This window comes from Amphiprion ocellaris, chromosome 9, assembly GCF_022539595.1.
Source record: "Amphiprion ocellaris isolate individual 3 ecotype Okinawa chromosome 9, ASM2253959v1, whole genome shotgun sequence".
Taxonomy (NCBI): domain Eukaryota; kingdom Metazoa; phylum Chordata; class Actinopteri; family Pomacentridae; genus Amphiprion; species Amphiprion ocellaris.
In genome coordinates, this window is record NC_072774.1 from 37663947 (window position 1) to 37680990 (window position 17044).

At 42.1% G+C, this 17044-nt stretch overlaps 2 protein-coding genes across 2 annotated transcripts in view; one reads left to right on the forward strand and one right to left on the reverse strand.

Annotated features, from left to right (window-relative positions):
- The window catches only part of znrf2b (zinc and ring finger 2b), a 63105-nt gene that overhangs the window by 32633 nt on the left and 13428 nt on the right, over positions 1–17044 (forward strand). The window contains exon 2 of the mRNA XM_055013470.1: positions 11081–11176. Within this exon, the coding sequence (XP_054869445.1) occupies positions 11081–11176 (96 nt within the window). The remainder of the gene's footprint in view (positions 1–11080; positions 11177–17044) is intronic.
- LOC129349633 (uncharacterized) lies at positions 3674–5963 on the reverse strand. The gene is made up of 2 exons (XM_055013469.1): positions 5422–5963; positions 3674–4902 (listed from the first exon to the last, which is right to left on the reverse strand). Exons 1-2 carry the CDS (start codon positions 5619–5621, stop codon positions 3807–3809), a joined length of 1296 nt encoding a protein of 431 aa, XP_054869444.1. The 5' UTR covers positions 5622–5963; the 3' UTR covers positions 3674–3806.

Here is a 17044-nt window from a genome sequence, read left to right on the forward strand (position 1 = left end):
CTTGATAGGAAGCTCTTTTACTATATATAGCAAAGGACTTTTTTATATCCCTCCATCATGGTGCATGCCAGAGGTGGGTTGTCTCAGCAAAAACTGTGCTTAACTAAAATCACTGAGTAGCAACAAGTGAACAAGTAGAGCTCATCAAAATGACTTGACTTTTAATTCATCTACTGAAAAAGTGACCTGAGTAATCAGTAACTGAGTGAGCAAAAGAAAAGATTGTCCTGCTTATGGTCCATTTGCTTTATTTTATGTAGACTTGGCTGACCATAGATAGTGAAAGCAAAGAAGTGAACACTGTATTTATTTTCAAAGTCAGACGCAGTTGTGTCATAAAGACAAGTTGCGCTGTGTTCCTTTTTCTGCTTGCATACATAATTTATTATTTATTTTCATTACACACCTGTCAGCAGTTGGCTGGATAGATGCCTGATAAACAGTGAAGTTGGTAGGATTAACACAATGTGGACAGACAGCCTTGTAACTCAATGTTACAGAATTGATTTTAAGATTGTGTTATTTGGTCATACAGCCATGCTTGTGACGGCACTTGAGTATGTTTTACAACTTGTCTACCTGTTTCTACCTCATGACTGTTTATGTTGTTTACTTATTTTGCTAGTGTGTCTTATAACAGAACTTTGGTCAACTTGCTTATAGGGTTGTCACGATTTCAATTTTTTGAGCCACGATTATTGTGGAAGGAAATATTGCGATTTTACGATTATTCACGATTATCGACATTATGAAAGAAAAAAACCCAGTGTTTGTAGTGAAATAAACTCTTTAATAATACTTAAACTTTTAAACATTTACTGTTCTTATAAAATAAAATAAATTGTTCCAACACGTCTTTGTAGTAAATAAAAATGCAAATTGCATTACAAAATAGTCATTAACTTGAGGAACTTAAAGGCTTCTTTAGCTGCCATCATTAAAACAAAAGTTAGTGAGTAAATTCTAGTAAGTTCTAGTGAAGTGCCTCTTTGAGACTTTTATGTATTATGGAATGTTGCAATTTAATGTATGGTTGATAACGTAGTGTTTACTTTGTAAATCAAACAAAACAAAAAGACATAAAAAGAATACATTTAAAGATTCTAAAAACACTTCATTTTAAGCTTTAAATATCCTCCACAATTTTAGACAATATAACTACAGAAAAAAGGATAAATGGGAGTCTTATTTATTTTTACTAAAACGTTTATATAAACAATTCACCACTAATTTTACAACAATTAATCAAAACACCCGGATCATTTCCCAGGGAAAACTCTAGAGTCTGACAGGAGGTCCAGGCAGACAGCCAGCCTCCCTGTCCTGGAGGTTACTGTCTCCTCCACTACCACTGTCAGCGGGCAGCGGGGCTTCCCGGACCACACTCCCTGCTGAGGGGACCGGGCCGACAGCATCTTCGGAGGAGGGCACGGGCTTCCGGAGCCAAAACAACCGGCGGGTCGGGAGCTCCGGTTCCCTCCTGCGCTCCCATTCCCCACCCGCCGCGGCCCGCCGCCTTCCCCTCGCGTGCGGACGCAGGAAAGCAGCCCGGCTGCGACGGGCGGGGAACGGGAGCGCAGGAGGTAACCGGAGCTCCCGACCCGCCGGTTGTTTTGGCTCCGGGAGGAAACTCGGGGCGGCCTAGCCGCCGGACCGCTGACTTCGGAACCGACAGTTAACGCGCGTGCGGCGGACAGTCCCATCTTGGCAACCTCATTGCGCACAGCGGCCACAATATTAGGGACACTTCGGCGGGCCGGAAATCCAGAAATTATTTTTTCTTTCTGTGCGACCCGGTACGGGCCGCAGACCGGTGGTTGGGGATCACTGCTGTAGTGTTGCCTACACACGTGCATTAGGCCTACGTCATTGTCCCCCCCCCCCTTTATTTTTGAAACTTGTGGAAAAAGTTGTTAGAAGCGCTGCAGTGGTTGGCACTAACGCGGTGTTTGCTGTACTTTTTTATTGGGAAATGATGATTTTACCTTGACTTGGACATACAGCGATGGATGATTGTCACGAAGATGCTGTATCATGTTGGTTGTATTCGCGCCTTTTGCTGCAACTTTGCGACGACAGGCTTTGCACGGGGGGTGCCCATCCACGAAAACCTCAGCTTTAGCATCTTTTGGATACCCAAAGTGATCCCATACTGCTGATTTGAGTCGCTTTTTGGGAGGATGCAAGTCCGGAGGAGCACCCCCGTCAGCCATCCTCAATTTAGCGGTGAGTGAATTCAGTGATGCCGATTAGACAGGAGCGCGCGCACAGGCCAAGGAGCCACTCTCTGTCCACTCTCCACTCAGCGCAGCTCACGCTTCTTGCATTGCACCTCTTGCGAGGCTTTTCTACGGATAATCGTGGTTGTGAAAAATGTGACGAATATCTATTTATAATCGTGGTTATTGTAAAACCGGTTAACCTTGACAACCCTACTTGCTTAAAATATTAATAAACCAATGTACCACAAAGTTGTATCTAAAAGTCATAAAGTATTAATCTTCTCTGCTTGAGTAAAACTGAAATGTTAGTGGCATTAAAACCCTCTAGTAAGTACAATTTACTAACTAAAGTTACTAAAGTACATGTAATGGAGTGAATTTAACCTGTTACTACACATGCGTAGTACATGGATATTATGTCATCATGCTCGGTCTTTATTTGTAGATTCAAACACAGTACTCAGTAAAAACTTCTTACTTAAATCTGTGGATGTTCTCAGTCATCCAGGTCATGATAAGTCTCAAGCAAGCATAAGTTATGGCAACTGGACTAACCTCGTGTGAGTCGAAAACGTTTCACCTCTCATCCAAGAGGCTTCTTCAGTTCTGAAAGCCTGGTGGGGAGTACCAGATATTTATCCACCAGGAGGGTGGTGGCAAAAACAAGTGGACAAAGACCCGAAACCAACAGACTCGTTAGGTGTTAATGTGAGTCGTTAGCCTTTGATGGGCGGTCGTTACCCCTCCCAGCCCTCTAGGAGGGTGGTTGGGGGTCACCTGACTGCAAGTGGGACAGATGGCTGCACCTCCTTGGGAGGGCTCTAAGAACGGCGTTGTAAGTGGGAGACAAGTGGTGTCTGAGGCCCTCTCCTCTGTTCAAAGATGGCCGTTCTAGTTTGACATGAATGGCTTCTTTTACCCCTCTCTCAAACCATCTGTCCTCTCTGGCTAGAATGCGCACCTTGTGGTCATCAAAGGAGTGCCCCTTCTCCTTGAGGTGGAGGTGGACTGCTGAGTCCTGGCCTGTGGTCGTGGCCCTCCTGTGTTGTGCCATGCGCTTGTGTAATGGCTGCTTAGTCTCTCCAATGTACAGGTCAGAGCATTCCTCATTGCACTGCACTGCGTACACCACATTGCTCTGTTTCTCCCTTGGAATTTTGTCCTTGGGATGGACCAGCTTTTGCCTCAGAGTGTTGCTGGGCTTGAAGTGTACTGGGATCTGGTGGGTGTTAAAGATCCTCCTGAGTTTCTCTGAAATTCCTGCCACATAGGGGATGACAATGTTGTTTCTCTTTTTGTGGTCCTCGTCTTTCTTATCCTCCCTGCGCTTTTTTGCTGTTTTGATAAAAGCCCAGTTTGGATAGCCACAAGTTTGAAGAGCAGAGTGAATATGTTTGTGTTCCCTTCTTTTTCCATCCGCTTCCTATGGGATGTTCTGTGCTCTGTGCTTTAAGGTACGGATCACCCCAAACTTGTGTTCTAGTGGGTGGTGTGAATCAAACAGGAGGTACTGGTCTGTGTGAGTGGGTTTTCTGTAGACCTCAATGTTGAGTTCCCCATTGGTTTCAATGCGTACCACGCAATCTAGAAACGCCAGACAGTTGTCCTGACATCCTCTCTTGTGAACTTGATGTTTTTATCCACCGAGTTGAGGTGTTCTGTGAAAGGTGCGACCTCACCCTTCCTGATGGTGACCCATGTGTCATCCACATATCTGAACCAGTGCCTCGGGGAGTGGCCACTGAATGTTCTCAGTGCCACAATCTCCATTTCTTCCATGTACAGGTTAGCTACAATGGGGGATACAGGGGATCCCATGGCACAGCCGTGTTTTTGCCTGTAGAAACCATTGTTGTACTGGAAATAAGTGGTGCTGAGGCAAAGGTTAAGGAGGTCACACACCTGTTCGGGGGAGAGGTTGGTCCTCTCAGACAGAGAGTTGTCAAGCAAGAGTTTTCTCTTTACTGTCTGTATTGCATCTCCAGTGGGAATGCAAGTAAAAAGCGAAGTCACGTCATATGAAACCATAGTTTCCTCAGGGTCTAAGCTGATTTTTCTGACCTTGTTTGTAAAGTCCATCGAGTTCCTTATGTGGTGGGGGGTGTCCCCCACCAATGGGGAAAGGATGGTGGCAAGATACTTAGCAATGTTGTATGTCACAGAGTTGATGCTGCTTACAATTGGTCTCAGAGGGGCGCCCTCTTTGTGAATTTTTGGCAGCCCGTATATGCAAGGGATAGCATCGCCTGGATAGAGTTTGTAGTACAGGGCCCGGTCGATGATCTGACCTTTCTCCAGTTTTTGCAGGCAGTTAACCACTTTGAGTTTGTAGGTGTTGGTGGGGTCTCGTTTTAGGGTCTCATAAGTTGCTGAGTCACATAGGAGGCTGCTGACCTTTGAGTGATAGTCAGCTGTGTTAAGGATAACAGTACATCTCCCCTTATCTGCAGGTAAGATTGTGATGTTGGGATCCTTCTGCAGAGTTATCAGTGCCCGTTTCTCCTGTGCGGAGATGTTGGACGGGGGTAACTTGGCACTGGAGAGTGCTGCCGACACCTTAAGCCTGATCTGTTCCGCCTCTGTCTCTGACAACCTATTGTTCCTAATGGCCGATTCTGTGGCCGTCACCAAGTCCACCACCGGTAACTCATCTGGTGTGACTGCAAAGTTCAGTCCTTTGGCAAGGACCCCCCGCTCGGCTGGAGTGAGCTCTCTGTCTGACAAATTCTTAACCCATTTGTCATAGGTGTCCAGTTCCGCTGTTTTGCTCTGTGGGGCCGCCTGGGAAGGACTGCCGCCAGTCCTTCCTTCAGAGCTCTGTATTTTGGCCCATTCTTGTTCCCCCCTGGAACTAAAGCACAGAGCACAGAACATCCCATCAGAAGCGGATGGAAAAAGAAGGGAACACAAACATATTCACTCTGCTCTTCAAACTTGTGGCTATCCAAACTGGGCTTTTATCAAAACAGCAAAAAAGCGCAGGGAGGATAAGAAAGACGAGGACCACAAAAAGAGAAACAACATTGTCATCCCCTATGTGGCAGGAATTTCAGAGAAACTCAGGAGGATCTTTAACACCCACCAGATCCCAGTACACTTCAAGCCCAGCAACACTCTGAGGCAAAAGCTGGTCCATCCCAAGGACAAAATTCCAAGGGAGAAACAGAGCAATGTGGTGTACGCAGTGCAGTGCAATGAGGAATGCTCTGACCTGTACATTGGAGAGACTAAGCAGCCATTACACAAGCGCATGGCACAACACAGGAGGGCCACGACCACAGGCCAGGACTCAGCAGTCCACCTCCACCTCAAGGAGAAGGGGCACTCCTTTGATGACCACAAGGTGCGCATTCTAGCCAGAGAGGACAGATGGTTTGAGAGAGGGGTAAAAGAAGCCATTCATGTCAAACTAGAACGGCCATCTTTGAACAGAGGAGAGGGCCTCAGACACCACTTGTCTCCCACTTACAACGCCGTTCTTAGAGCCCTCCCAAGGAGGTGCAGCCATCTGTCCCACTTGCAGTCAGGTGACCCCCAACCACCCTCCTAGAGGGCTGGGAGGGGTAACGACCGCCCATCAAAGGCTAACGACTCACATTAACACCTAACGAGTCTGTTGGTTTCGGGTCTTTGTCCACTTGTTTTTGCCACCACCCTCCTGGTGGATAAATATCTGGTACTCCCCACCAGGCTTTCAGAACTGAAGAAGCCTCTTGGATGAGAGGTGAAACGTTTTCGACTCACACGAGGTTAGTCCAGTTGCCATAACTTATGCTTGCTTGAGACTTCTTACTTAAACTACTAGGTGGTATACTGTGGGTACCACATATAGAATAGATGATCCAATTACAATTTGAAGCATCTTTATGCATAAATGGCATATAAATTAAGTAAAACAAATTTTTACAAAACAACTTTTGTTAGCATTGTTGTCAACAAAGTACTACTGCGAGTGGCCTTTTGTATTGGAGACTATGAGACATAAGGCAATCCAAGTGCCTTTTGTTTAACTGGGTGCAATTGTTAGCTCCACGGCCAACTCTCAAAGGCCAGTTTCTTGGTTTTAACCAGCCTCAGCTGCACTGACACTATGACTTCTTTAGACAGTAACTGGTCTGTGTTCTCCCCTAAACCAATGGCTTCCTCATTCACCTCTATCATAACACAATATCAAAAAAAATCCAGTAAATTTTAAAGATGAGAGTGAGTGAGCAAAGAGAAGGAAAAAAAAAACAGCATACATAAAAGTTTTAACAGAAACATCACAGGCCGCTTAATATTTTCCTAGAGGCCAGAAGTGGCCTTTCTGTTTCTTGCTGTAGCTTTACAGTGTTGGGTATCAGTGGCAAGCATGACTTCTGCAGATATATACACATGAATTTTTGCATGGCCACAGAGCAGATGGGACACTGTGTAAAGCAGTGACTGAAACCAATCCAACTTAGTTGAAATCACAATCTACCTATATAGTACAAACCCTTCCACCAAATAGGGTTCCTGAAGTAGCGGAGTGATGGACATATAATGATCCAAGCAAACCAGCAATGCTTGCAGCCCAGTGAAAAAGTGTCTGTATCTTTAGGCATTCAATTTTTAGAAGTTTCATAAGAGAAAGCGGTCAGCCAATTTCCTAGAAAGAAAAGCCCACATAATCTTGGAGATGAAACAAAATGCATGCCAACTGACACTGTAAGGTTTTCTTCTGACATCAGTGTCATGCTATGATAGAGTTCTTCCACTTCTTCTTGAACCAAGCAGTACTCAGAAAGGCTCTTTTTCATTATAAACCTGTTTATCTCCATCTACATGATGATAATGAGTTTTAACATCCTCATCAGATGAAGTGTTTAAGTGGAGTGAAAACTGCACGTTTTAAATAAGTGTCTCATCATCTGAACATTTCCAATTCTCTTTAGCGTTATTTTGCCAATTTACAACTTTGTGCCTCAAGGAAGCAGATGTTTCAGATCATCTGACTTTGTTCTCTTCATTCACTATTTGTTTTAATCAGTTGTTTGGATATGAATCTCTCCACAACAGAAGTTTGCTGTTGGGCGATATAAATTGGATAAAGCAAAAAATGCATATATGCATCCATTTATGTCATTCACAGATACAAAGTCCAGAGTGTGGGAGCTATTCTAGGAAAGATATACTTTTGGAAGCCAAAGGGACAAAGAGACATGCATGAGGACCCAGGCAGGAATTTAATTTACTGGAGAGAGCATCCCATACAGTTTACTGGATGAGTCATCGCAGCCTCATAGGGAGGGCACAGCTCTGGCTTTTAGCATTTTTCAGAATGACTAGTGGAGTCGTGCAGAGCTGGAATTCATCCTCATCTCTCTTTCAAATAAATACACCTAGACTGTACATTCCTAATTGTCAGCAGATGGCCAGGAGATCTCGAGAGGTGACGTCCTGCTTGTGTGTGAGTGTTGTGATTCACTTAAATAGGTCAGACAAGCAACGGAGAGCCTGCTTCTGGCTGCACTAATCTATTTATCCCGTCACAATCCCAGCATGCAGACAGATTTTAACATTGTAGGAAGCTCCACACACAACACGCATGCATTTCCACTCCTCTGTCTGACGTCCATCACCTGTCTGTGATTTGCGACACTCTGCCCCCTGCTGTGGAACTGTTACACCAGCAGCTGATGGATGATGGAGGAGAGTTACTCTGAAGGTAATCTGTGACAAAGGGCATGGTGATGTCAGTGGAAACTGCAGGATTTGTTGTGTTGGCTGAGACTGTGACAAGATAATTGTGATGGAAGTAGAAACAAAGAGATAATTACAACCTGAGTTGTAACTGGAAATATTTAGGAGTATGTTGTTTGGAGAATCGTTTGTGCATTTGCAACCTTTCATGAATCAGCATGTTTACTCTGATTGATATAGTGCAATAGTGATTGAACCTGTAGGCTTTTATTTACTGCGCGCTAACACCAATAATCCTGCTATTCAGTGAGCATGTTCCTTCTGGACTGTCATTTGAACACTTGTGATCTATTATGAGTGATATACAGTCATGGAAAAAATTATTAGACCACCGTTGTTTTCTTCGATTTCTTGTTCATGTCAATGTCTGGTACAACTAAAGGTACATTACCTAAAGAATACAATAAACATGACAAAAATGCAGCTGATTCTATAATATTTTATGTCCTATTTGACATGCTTCAGCTTCACTGTATTCCCAGGGTATATAAGAGGACATTTCATGTCATCAGCAGCGCTGCACATGCAAAGGTCTAGAGTGTTTTCCTGCTGACATTCAAGCCGTAGCACAACTCAGAAGTTGTCAGCTCTCACATAATGCCTAAAACTGAAGAACTATGTGAAGCCACAAAGGCAGCCATCTTGGCACTGCTGGAAGTTGGCATGAGTGAGAGACAGGTAGCGAATAAACTGAAGATCTCCAAGACAGCCGTTCATTACACCAAGAAAAAACAAGCCCAACATGGTACTACCACATAGCGAGCTGGTGGTGGCAGGAAATGTCTTTCTACCCACCAGATGACCGTCACTCATCCTTCATATGTCAGGAATCGTGGGCAGACCTCCAGGGACCTTAAAAATGAGTGGGCGCTGTGGAGAAATGGGACTTGTTCGGCAAGGACAGTTGGAAACCAGCTTCTTGAAGCTGGTCTGAAATCACACAGGACATGGAAGACACCCTTCATCAATGAAAGGCAGAGGAAAGCCGGTTACTCTTTGCTGGGATCACAAGGATTGGACTGTTGATGATTGGGCTAAGGTTCTCTTCAGCGGTCAATTCAATTTCCAGTTGATGCCCACTCCAGCCAACTTACTGGTTAGGAGGAAGCCTGGAGAAGCTATAGACCAGACTGTCTGCCCCTACAGTAAAACATGGGGGTGGATCAGTGACCATCTGGGGTTGTTTCAGTCTGGGTGGAACAGGGCCAATGAACCAGGTCATGTTTGGGGCTACTCTTGAAAACAGTCTTCTTCCGTCAGCTGGAAAACTCTTTCCTGCCACTAATGACTGGATTTTCCAACAAGACAATGCCCCTTGCCACACGGCAAGGTCAGTTAAAGCCTGGATGGAGAACCGGAACATTGGAACCATGCCTTGGCCTGCTCAATTACCAGATCGAAATCCAACTGAAAACCTGTGGAAAATCATCAAGTGCAATATGGATAACCACAAGCAGAAAAACAAAGCAAATTTGTTTGAATTTGTGCAGCAGGAATGGGCTGCTGTGACAGCAGAACAATGTCAGAAGCTGGTGGAGAGCAGCCAAGACGCATGGCTGCAGTCATCAGTAACAATGATTATGCAATTCAGTACTAACTCCTGTGTGGATCATGTGACTAAATCAGACAGAAAAGAAAACATGGAATCCCTAAAAGCAGTTTTTGGCAGTACAATGCCATAGCTATTAATGGAAGGTCTGAAGTGATTTTGGTTATTATCAAGAAAACCATGGAATATGTCTAGATATCAACTCTGAAATTAAACTCTTGTGAGCTAGTTTTGTTGTGATCATTATATTTTTCCAAATAAATTTACCTTCAGTGGTACCAGGCATTAAAATAAACAAAAAAATGAAGAAAACAAAGGTGGTCTAATAATTTTTTCCATGACTATTTTGTAGCAATTCCTCAGTAGTTTATGTAAATAAAGCAGAAGGTATTTGTCTAACTATATTATTTCAATCCAATTCAATTGTATTTATATAGCGCAGATTCACAACATATGTCATCTCACACACTTAGCATAGTCAGGTACAGACCTTATGAATTAGAAACAGAACAGAAAACCCAACAATCCAAGCTGCCTTTTGATTCCCTATGAGCGACAGTGGGAAGGAATGAGAATACCTCTAGAATAACCAGGGGGAAAAAAACAGAACCAGGCTCAGGGAAGGAAGCCATCTGCCTGGGCCACTTGGGTGATCGTGGGGAAAGATTTTATCCATCGGAGATGATACAAAGACTGAGCAGCTTGGCAGAGTACTGCACTCTCCGAGTGCTTTTCTTGTGTTTCAATTAAGACTTGCTGCACAATTAGTTACGTATGTGATTCTTGATTGAGACTGTTTCCAAAAGTACATGTGCAGGTCTTTCGAAATGAAACAGACTGCACAGACAGTTACCCACTCAGAGAAGGTTGAGGTTCTGTGAAGTACTCGAGTGTGGAGTAAAAACTGTGTACTCTGCACATCTTCCAGCAAAATGCCGCTGCATCAGGTGCTTCTCAGCTAGAGGACAGCAAATTTGAAAAAAGAGAAAAGATGACTTTAACACACCATATCACTGAAAAACCTTTAATTATGCAGACTAGTGTTTAACGCTACTGTGTGTCTTTATCAGAATCAGTGTATCCTCCAGTGTGCAAATAATAATAGTAGTAGTTCCTTAGAATGATCCTCGAACTGTCTAGGTTTCCTCAGCTCTAAAGGGCAATTTAGTGTCTTTCAGCTCTCTGTTTTGGTTTTCCAGCTCACAAACCTCAGTCTCATCACCCTCAAGTCTGTTATCAGAAAAAATAACATTTATAAATCCAGAATACATGATCTGTGAGCCTTGCTTTAGTTTTTTGTATAGGCCAAATTAGTACTGCATCAACAAAAACTGCCACTCTCATTACAACAAATTAAGTCTCAGAAACTGAAAAATGATGACCATTTGATATTTTTAGCATCTTATTCACAGTATGGTACAATAACCGGAAATTAAATGCAAAAATGCATCAGCAAATTGTGGCAAAGAGAGAAGATGATGTTTGTCACTTTATTAGAGTTTGACTCTTGGATTCAGTCAAACACTCCACATATCACCCTACACTTCTTATTCATTGCTAATATGTTCTCCTTTGTTTCTCTCAGGCTTCAAGTGCCCTGTGTGCTCCAAGTTTGTGTCGTCAGATGAGATGGATCTTCACCTGGTTTTGTGTTTAACCAAACCCAGGGTGACATACAATGGTAAGAGTGGTGGATCCTTTTTTCTGTTCTTGCATAGTGTAATAGCATGCAAATCAACTATCTGCACAACAGACAAATAGAATGTTAACTATTTACACAAATGGGGCATAAACTATCTGTCATTACAAACATTACATGACTGTATTATGGTGATTTGCAACAAAAACGGTGCTGTCATGCCCAAAAAACTAAAAGAATCACATGAAGATTTCACATGAAAGAAGATATGCAAGATATCTCAGCTTAATCATGTCACCCTCCTCCCTCCAACAGGCTTATAATTATCCTGGAGATGATCATCGCTGTCACATTCAAAAAATGACTAACTTTCTCATGGAACTAGACAATCACAGCTCTCTGGTTATGTAACCAGATCCTCCTTTTGCAGTCTGCTTCCCTGTGAAATCTTGTGTAATCTTCCTGTAATATTTCCAAAACTGTAGTCGAACACTGTGGTTGCCTGAGGGCAGCTTCTCTTTGTATGTATCACAGATCTGTTATGTATTTAATGATATCACAATCACTGGTAATGTAACTGGGGGAGATTTTCATCACTCTGCTAAGTGTTGTTTTGTTGAAGCCTGTGCTAAGCTCCTTCTGCTTTTTGCTAAGCCTAAACATGGACTTTTAAAGGTCATTTTAAAAAAACAACATCACCACGTGAAGTTGTAGGCAGCAAGGTACAATCAGCTTTTATTGTGGATTTTACTATTTTTTTCCCTACTTGATATCAGATCTTCTACATTTGGTTATTAGAGAGTAATGACTTTGTGCTGAGTGGAGCATTTTGAAAAAAACACGTTACTGTTCTCTGGTGGAAAACTTCACTGTGCCTCTAAAATGAGCTCACGTTTAATCAACCAATACCAATATTCACAGCGTGTTTAATCCATGGCCGTGCCATTCAAGCTTTGAGAGAACAGGATAAAATGTTTAAAGGTGGAGTACTGTTTCCAAAAGTTGCTCATTGTCCTCTTTTACCAAAAACTTCTTTCAGACATCATTAGACCATGACTTCCCTAATGTCTGAGACTTCTTGCTGTTGGCTAGTAAATATATTATTTACTGATAGGACCTTTTGACAGTTTTTGTGTTGTTGTGGTCAAGAATGATTTGTTGTGCTGTGGATTCATTGGAATTCATTTTGTAATATATTTGAGTGGAAAAGTGTTTTTGTTTTTTAACAGGATGACATCACATGACTGGAGGCAATGGGGTGAAATAACCTCAAAGCCCAGAGCTGTTCCTAGGGGGCTTTGGTTGCACACGTCTTAAGAAATAAATAGGAGTCAACTCATGGGTTTTTTTAGGGTCAGTACTGATTACTAGTAATGTTTTCCCCTCCTATTAAAGATGCTTGTTTTTGTTTTGTTTTTTTTTTTGGGGGGGGGGGGGGGGTTAGGGTGCACTGCTTCCTCATAGGGAAATCATAGATAAACTCTGGATTGTTGAGTTCTCTGTTTAAAATTTGTAAGGTCTGTACCTTACTATGTTAAGCGCTATGAGATGATATATGCTGTGAACTGGAGCCATATAAATCAAACTGAAAAATGTAAAATTGAACTTCATATTAAGGTTCAGGTCAATGTTATATTTTTGAAAGTTTTTTTCTTATTAACCAATAAACTAATAGCTAAACAGTTCTCCATAGGTTTTGGTTTCCTGTAAAAATGAATAATACAACAAAAATAATCAGATCTGTGCAGGACATCAACTGAGACCAGATGTAAATGAGCTCCTTGAGCATCACCACATTGACTTGCATTTGCAAAATCAGAGGTTCACCGCACACATAAAGTGACTGTTGTTGGCCAGGATGGCTTGACCCTGAGCTTTCCCCATTGCTGACGCACTTCCTCCAGGTGTCCACAAAGTACATGTGCAACTAAGTGAACAGTGCTTCTCATGTTGCAGATACATGTTGGTAAAAAGTGAAATAAACCCAAAGCCGAACCTTGAGCTGAGGTTTGAATCTGATGGGACGAATGGGGATTCGGTCTGTTTTTAAGATTGTTCATTTTAAATCACTTGTTTCTCCGCATGGATGACCCACTTTCCCTCCCAGCATCTGTATAGAAACATGACAGCAGTGAAGTTTAACAACCATCAAGGAACATGAACACAGCAGCAGCAGCATCTCTGGTGTCTTCATGCCATGTCTTTGTTTGAGAAAATGTGTTGAATTTCTTATTCCTCCTCTTTACAATGAGACTCAAGTCTGGAGACATTTCAGCTGTCACATAAGCACATTTCCCTTTCAGCTCAATGTTTTTGGGGCCAAGTTGAGTTCCGCTTTGAGTAAACTGACTTCCTGTTCAGCTGGGACAGATTCCTCTCTATCTGCCTTTGTGTCAGTCATATGATGATCACGCTCTGATCAGTTTGCTGCAATATGGAGAACACAAATGGCAAAGAAAAAGAATTATAACAACAGATATCTAATTACAGGTCACAAGTGTAAATGAGTCTTTCACTGCTAATACAACATAGCACATCTCATTTTAATGGCATGTCAGAAATATCAGCACAGGTACAAGATGAGGTGGCGGTTAATACAACTGGCTGTCTGTCTGTTTGTTAGGTGGTCATTCAGTCAGCTCACCACTTTGTTCTAAACTGAAATATCTCAGCAATCATTGGACAGAGATCGCATTTCGTTCATGGTTCTCAGAGAGGGGTCATATTCCACTCTTTTACTAGTGCCACAATCAGATTAACACTTTAGGCTTTTACTACAATCTAACAGTTATCATGAGGGTTTCTTTAAATTTGCTAAATATATGCATTACAGCCAGAGGATGAACCTTAGTGATGATTTGACCATTTCTGTAGCACCTTCAGCAGGTCAAACCATTGCTTCTTTCATGAAATATTTTAGTAATTCATGACCTTCAGAGAATAAAGCCCTCCAGCCACCATAACATTTGTGGCTTTGAGTGAAATTTGTGTAAATATTGAATGTATTTTGTAATTTAAAAATGGCATTCAAGTCTTCAACAGTATGAACTGTAATAATTTTACGGTCCAATATTATTATCACCAGAGACATGCAAAACTAACGACAATCCTGTGATCCTGAGCTCTTCTTCAATTGGCACCAATCAACAAATGGTAGCATGCTAACACACAGAGCTGCAGAAGACTACATTAGTCTACATTCTTGCAGGTTTAGCAGTTTTTTCAGGCAGGACCAGAAAGGAACCTGTTACTCATCCTAATACACATTCTTTTGAAATGAAAGTAGATGTTAAACAATGAAGTGACAAAATTAAATCTAGAAAGTAAATCAAATGTCAGTGTACTTCCATTATATCAGAGACTGTAGAAACTGACAAGTTAAAGTCAGATATTTTTCTCATATCTTTCAATGTGTCCATCCTTCACATCCACTAAGAGCTACCAGTTCAACTCTATCTTCTTTCGACAAAGCCATATTTAATCTGTGGAAGCAAAAAAATGATAGTTAATGAGATTTCCTATGTGTCCAGACTGTAGGGACACTGTACAGTGAAGTTAATAACAGGGCTTTTCACCAAGCAGGGGAGATAGCTACCTGCTATCTGGTTGATGCTGCCAGTAGCATATGCTTGTCTCAAAGATTAAGCCATGCAAGTCTAAGTACGCAGGGCCGGTACAGTGAAACTGCGAATGGCTCATTAAATCAGTTATGGTTCCTTTGACTGAATACTGGGTTTCTTGGACGTTGGTTCATTGCATTAAAGTTTCCATTTCTAAAGTAGAAGGGACCAGAAGGCAGTCCTCTCCAGAAGTTGTAGAAAGGTGGTACTGCAATGTCCAAGCAAAGTCCAGGAGCAGGATGTGGTGGTATAGTGGATTAGATGGAGGATTGCTCTGAATTCTGTAGTTCAGATTGCTACCTGCTGTAGCTTTAACACGCTGATCTACACACAATCACATTCTCACATCAGACTGAAGATTGGTAGTCAAGATGTTTGTTTCTCATTGAAACACACACACTTAAAAAAACAACAAAGTGCAATATATCAATAGTCTAATCTTTGAGTATGGACTTTCTCCTTGATAATGTAATCTTATGTTAGTCACGTTTCAACTGTGTCACTGTAATATGTGTGAAGACTGCAGAAACAGGAAGTTGTGGATGAAAACTCCCCAGACTAAATGTCAATATGTGTTGCGGCTTGGCCTTGAAATACTGCTTATTTACACGTACACACACACACACACACACATAAACTTCTCGTCCCTAAATATATCTTGTGCTGGTTCATGACACAGACACACACAAACAGCAGCTGTCATTTGTACATAACATCACAGCTCCCACCTGTCTGCACGTGTTTCCACTGAGCAGTGTTCTAGAGCCTGAAATGCTTCATGACCCTATTTCTGAAATATACCCTGCTGTGAAACAGACTGATGACAATGTCACAGCCAAGTTGCTCTTTCTAATAAACACCATAAACACAGAAACTACAGCTTAGAGGTCAACCTACTGCATTAAAAGCTGCTCTTTGAGGCACCTACTGATCCCTGATCTGTTTTGCTGGGGCCTGTACAGGTCATCGAGGCCTTTTTTTAAAAAAACTTATTGTCAGGCACTGCTGTTGTGTTTTCGTAAGGTAACCCAAAATGGGCTTTTAAAAATATCACATTTGGTATTTTTAGACTGAATGCATAGACAGCATCATATTTAATGCTACATTTGATCATTATGCAGTTCCATTAAAAGCCACAACATCTTAAAAAGAAAATCCACCATCACAGGACAGTAGCTTCCTCAGCAGTGACATTCTGGAAGGATTTAAAAGGAAAATAACTATCAAATAGGACAGGTGCAGCAACATACATCTGTAGTTTCCTGCAAGTGGAAAGATATTTGATGATGAATGTAGGTAGTGTCCACGAGATCCGTCAGTTTGTTGCATCCCATTCCTTGTCTATGTGAAACGCACCATGTTGCATGCTGGTCGCGTTGCAGTGCATCGCCTCGCAGTGCGTCGCCTTGGAGCTCATTTGCATAAAATAGTTTCATTTCTATTTTGTTTGCATGAAGTAGAAATGAAACTACTTTTGATGAGGAACGGGGAGTAGAGGTCCGATGCATTGCAAAACTTTCGCCAAATGTCTGAACTAGCCGTCGTTGAACTAAAACAAGGACACATTCAGCAACTGCACAACTTATTTCTCACCTCAGATGCTTTCAGAAATACTAAATACTGAAACTGAACTGTTTTTGTAACAGATTTGGGTGAAATTTTCAAGGAAGGTCAGAAATCATACAAGGACCAAGTGATTAGATTTTGGCAGTGATGCAGCTTGTAGTCTGGATCCACGGATTTGTTAAAGATTTCTGTATCATAGCGAGATAACAGCACAGCGTCACTGTAACTATGACAACAAGGGAACAATACGTCAGCTGCCTGCTGACTATCACATATCACATGATCGCGGTCCTACTGCAGACTCATCGGGACTTATCCATCGGAAATAATACAAGGAACAATTGATTAAATTGTGGGGGTGTTACTGAGTTCCATAAATTCTCGCCGCCTGCTACATATTTAGGTCACGTGATCCGTACATAACGTACACATGCAGAACACACGCCTGTGCTCAGCACATGGTCATTTTGTTTGTGGGTACATCTATATTATAAATGGACACATTCTATGGTGCCAGGATTACTGCCACAGATTTTTTCAAGATTTTAGCCAAAATGATGCAATGACTGAGCAGCCTCAGCAGAGTACTGGACTCTCTGAGTGCTTTTCTTGTTTTATCTGTTCAGAGTTTGCAGGTTGAAATGTTGTACCTCTAAAAACTTTTGGAAGCTTTTGAATTTCTCAAGTTGGCAGCAGTCATTTTCAGGGTGCAAAGATCAGTTTC

Coding starts and splice junctions, on each gene's coding strand:
- LOC129349633 (XM_055013469.1), bottom strand. CDS start 5,621: ATGGCTTCTTTTACCCCTCTCTCAAACCATCTGTCCTCTCTGGCTAGA. Junction 4,903..5,421: donor ATGTACAGGTCAGAGCATTC/CTCATTGCACTG, acceptor GGGGGTCCTTGC/CAAAGGACTGAACTTTGCAG.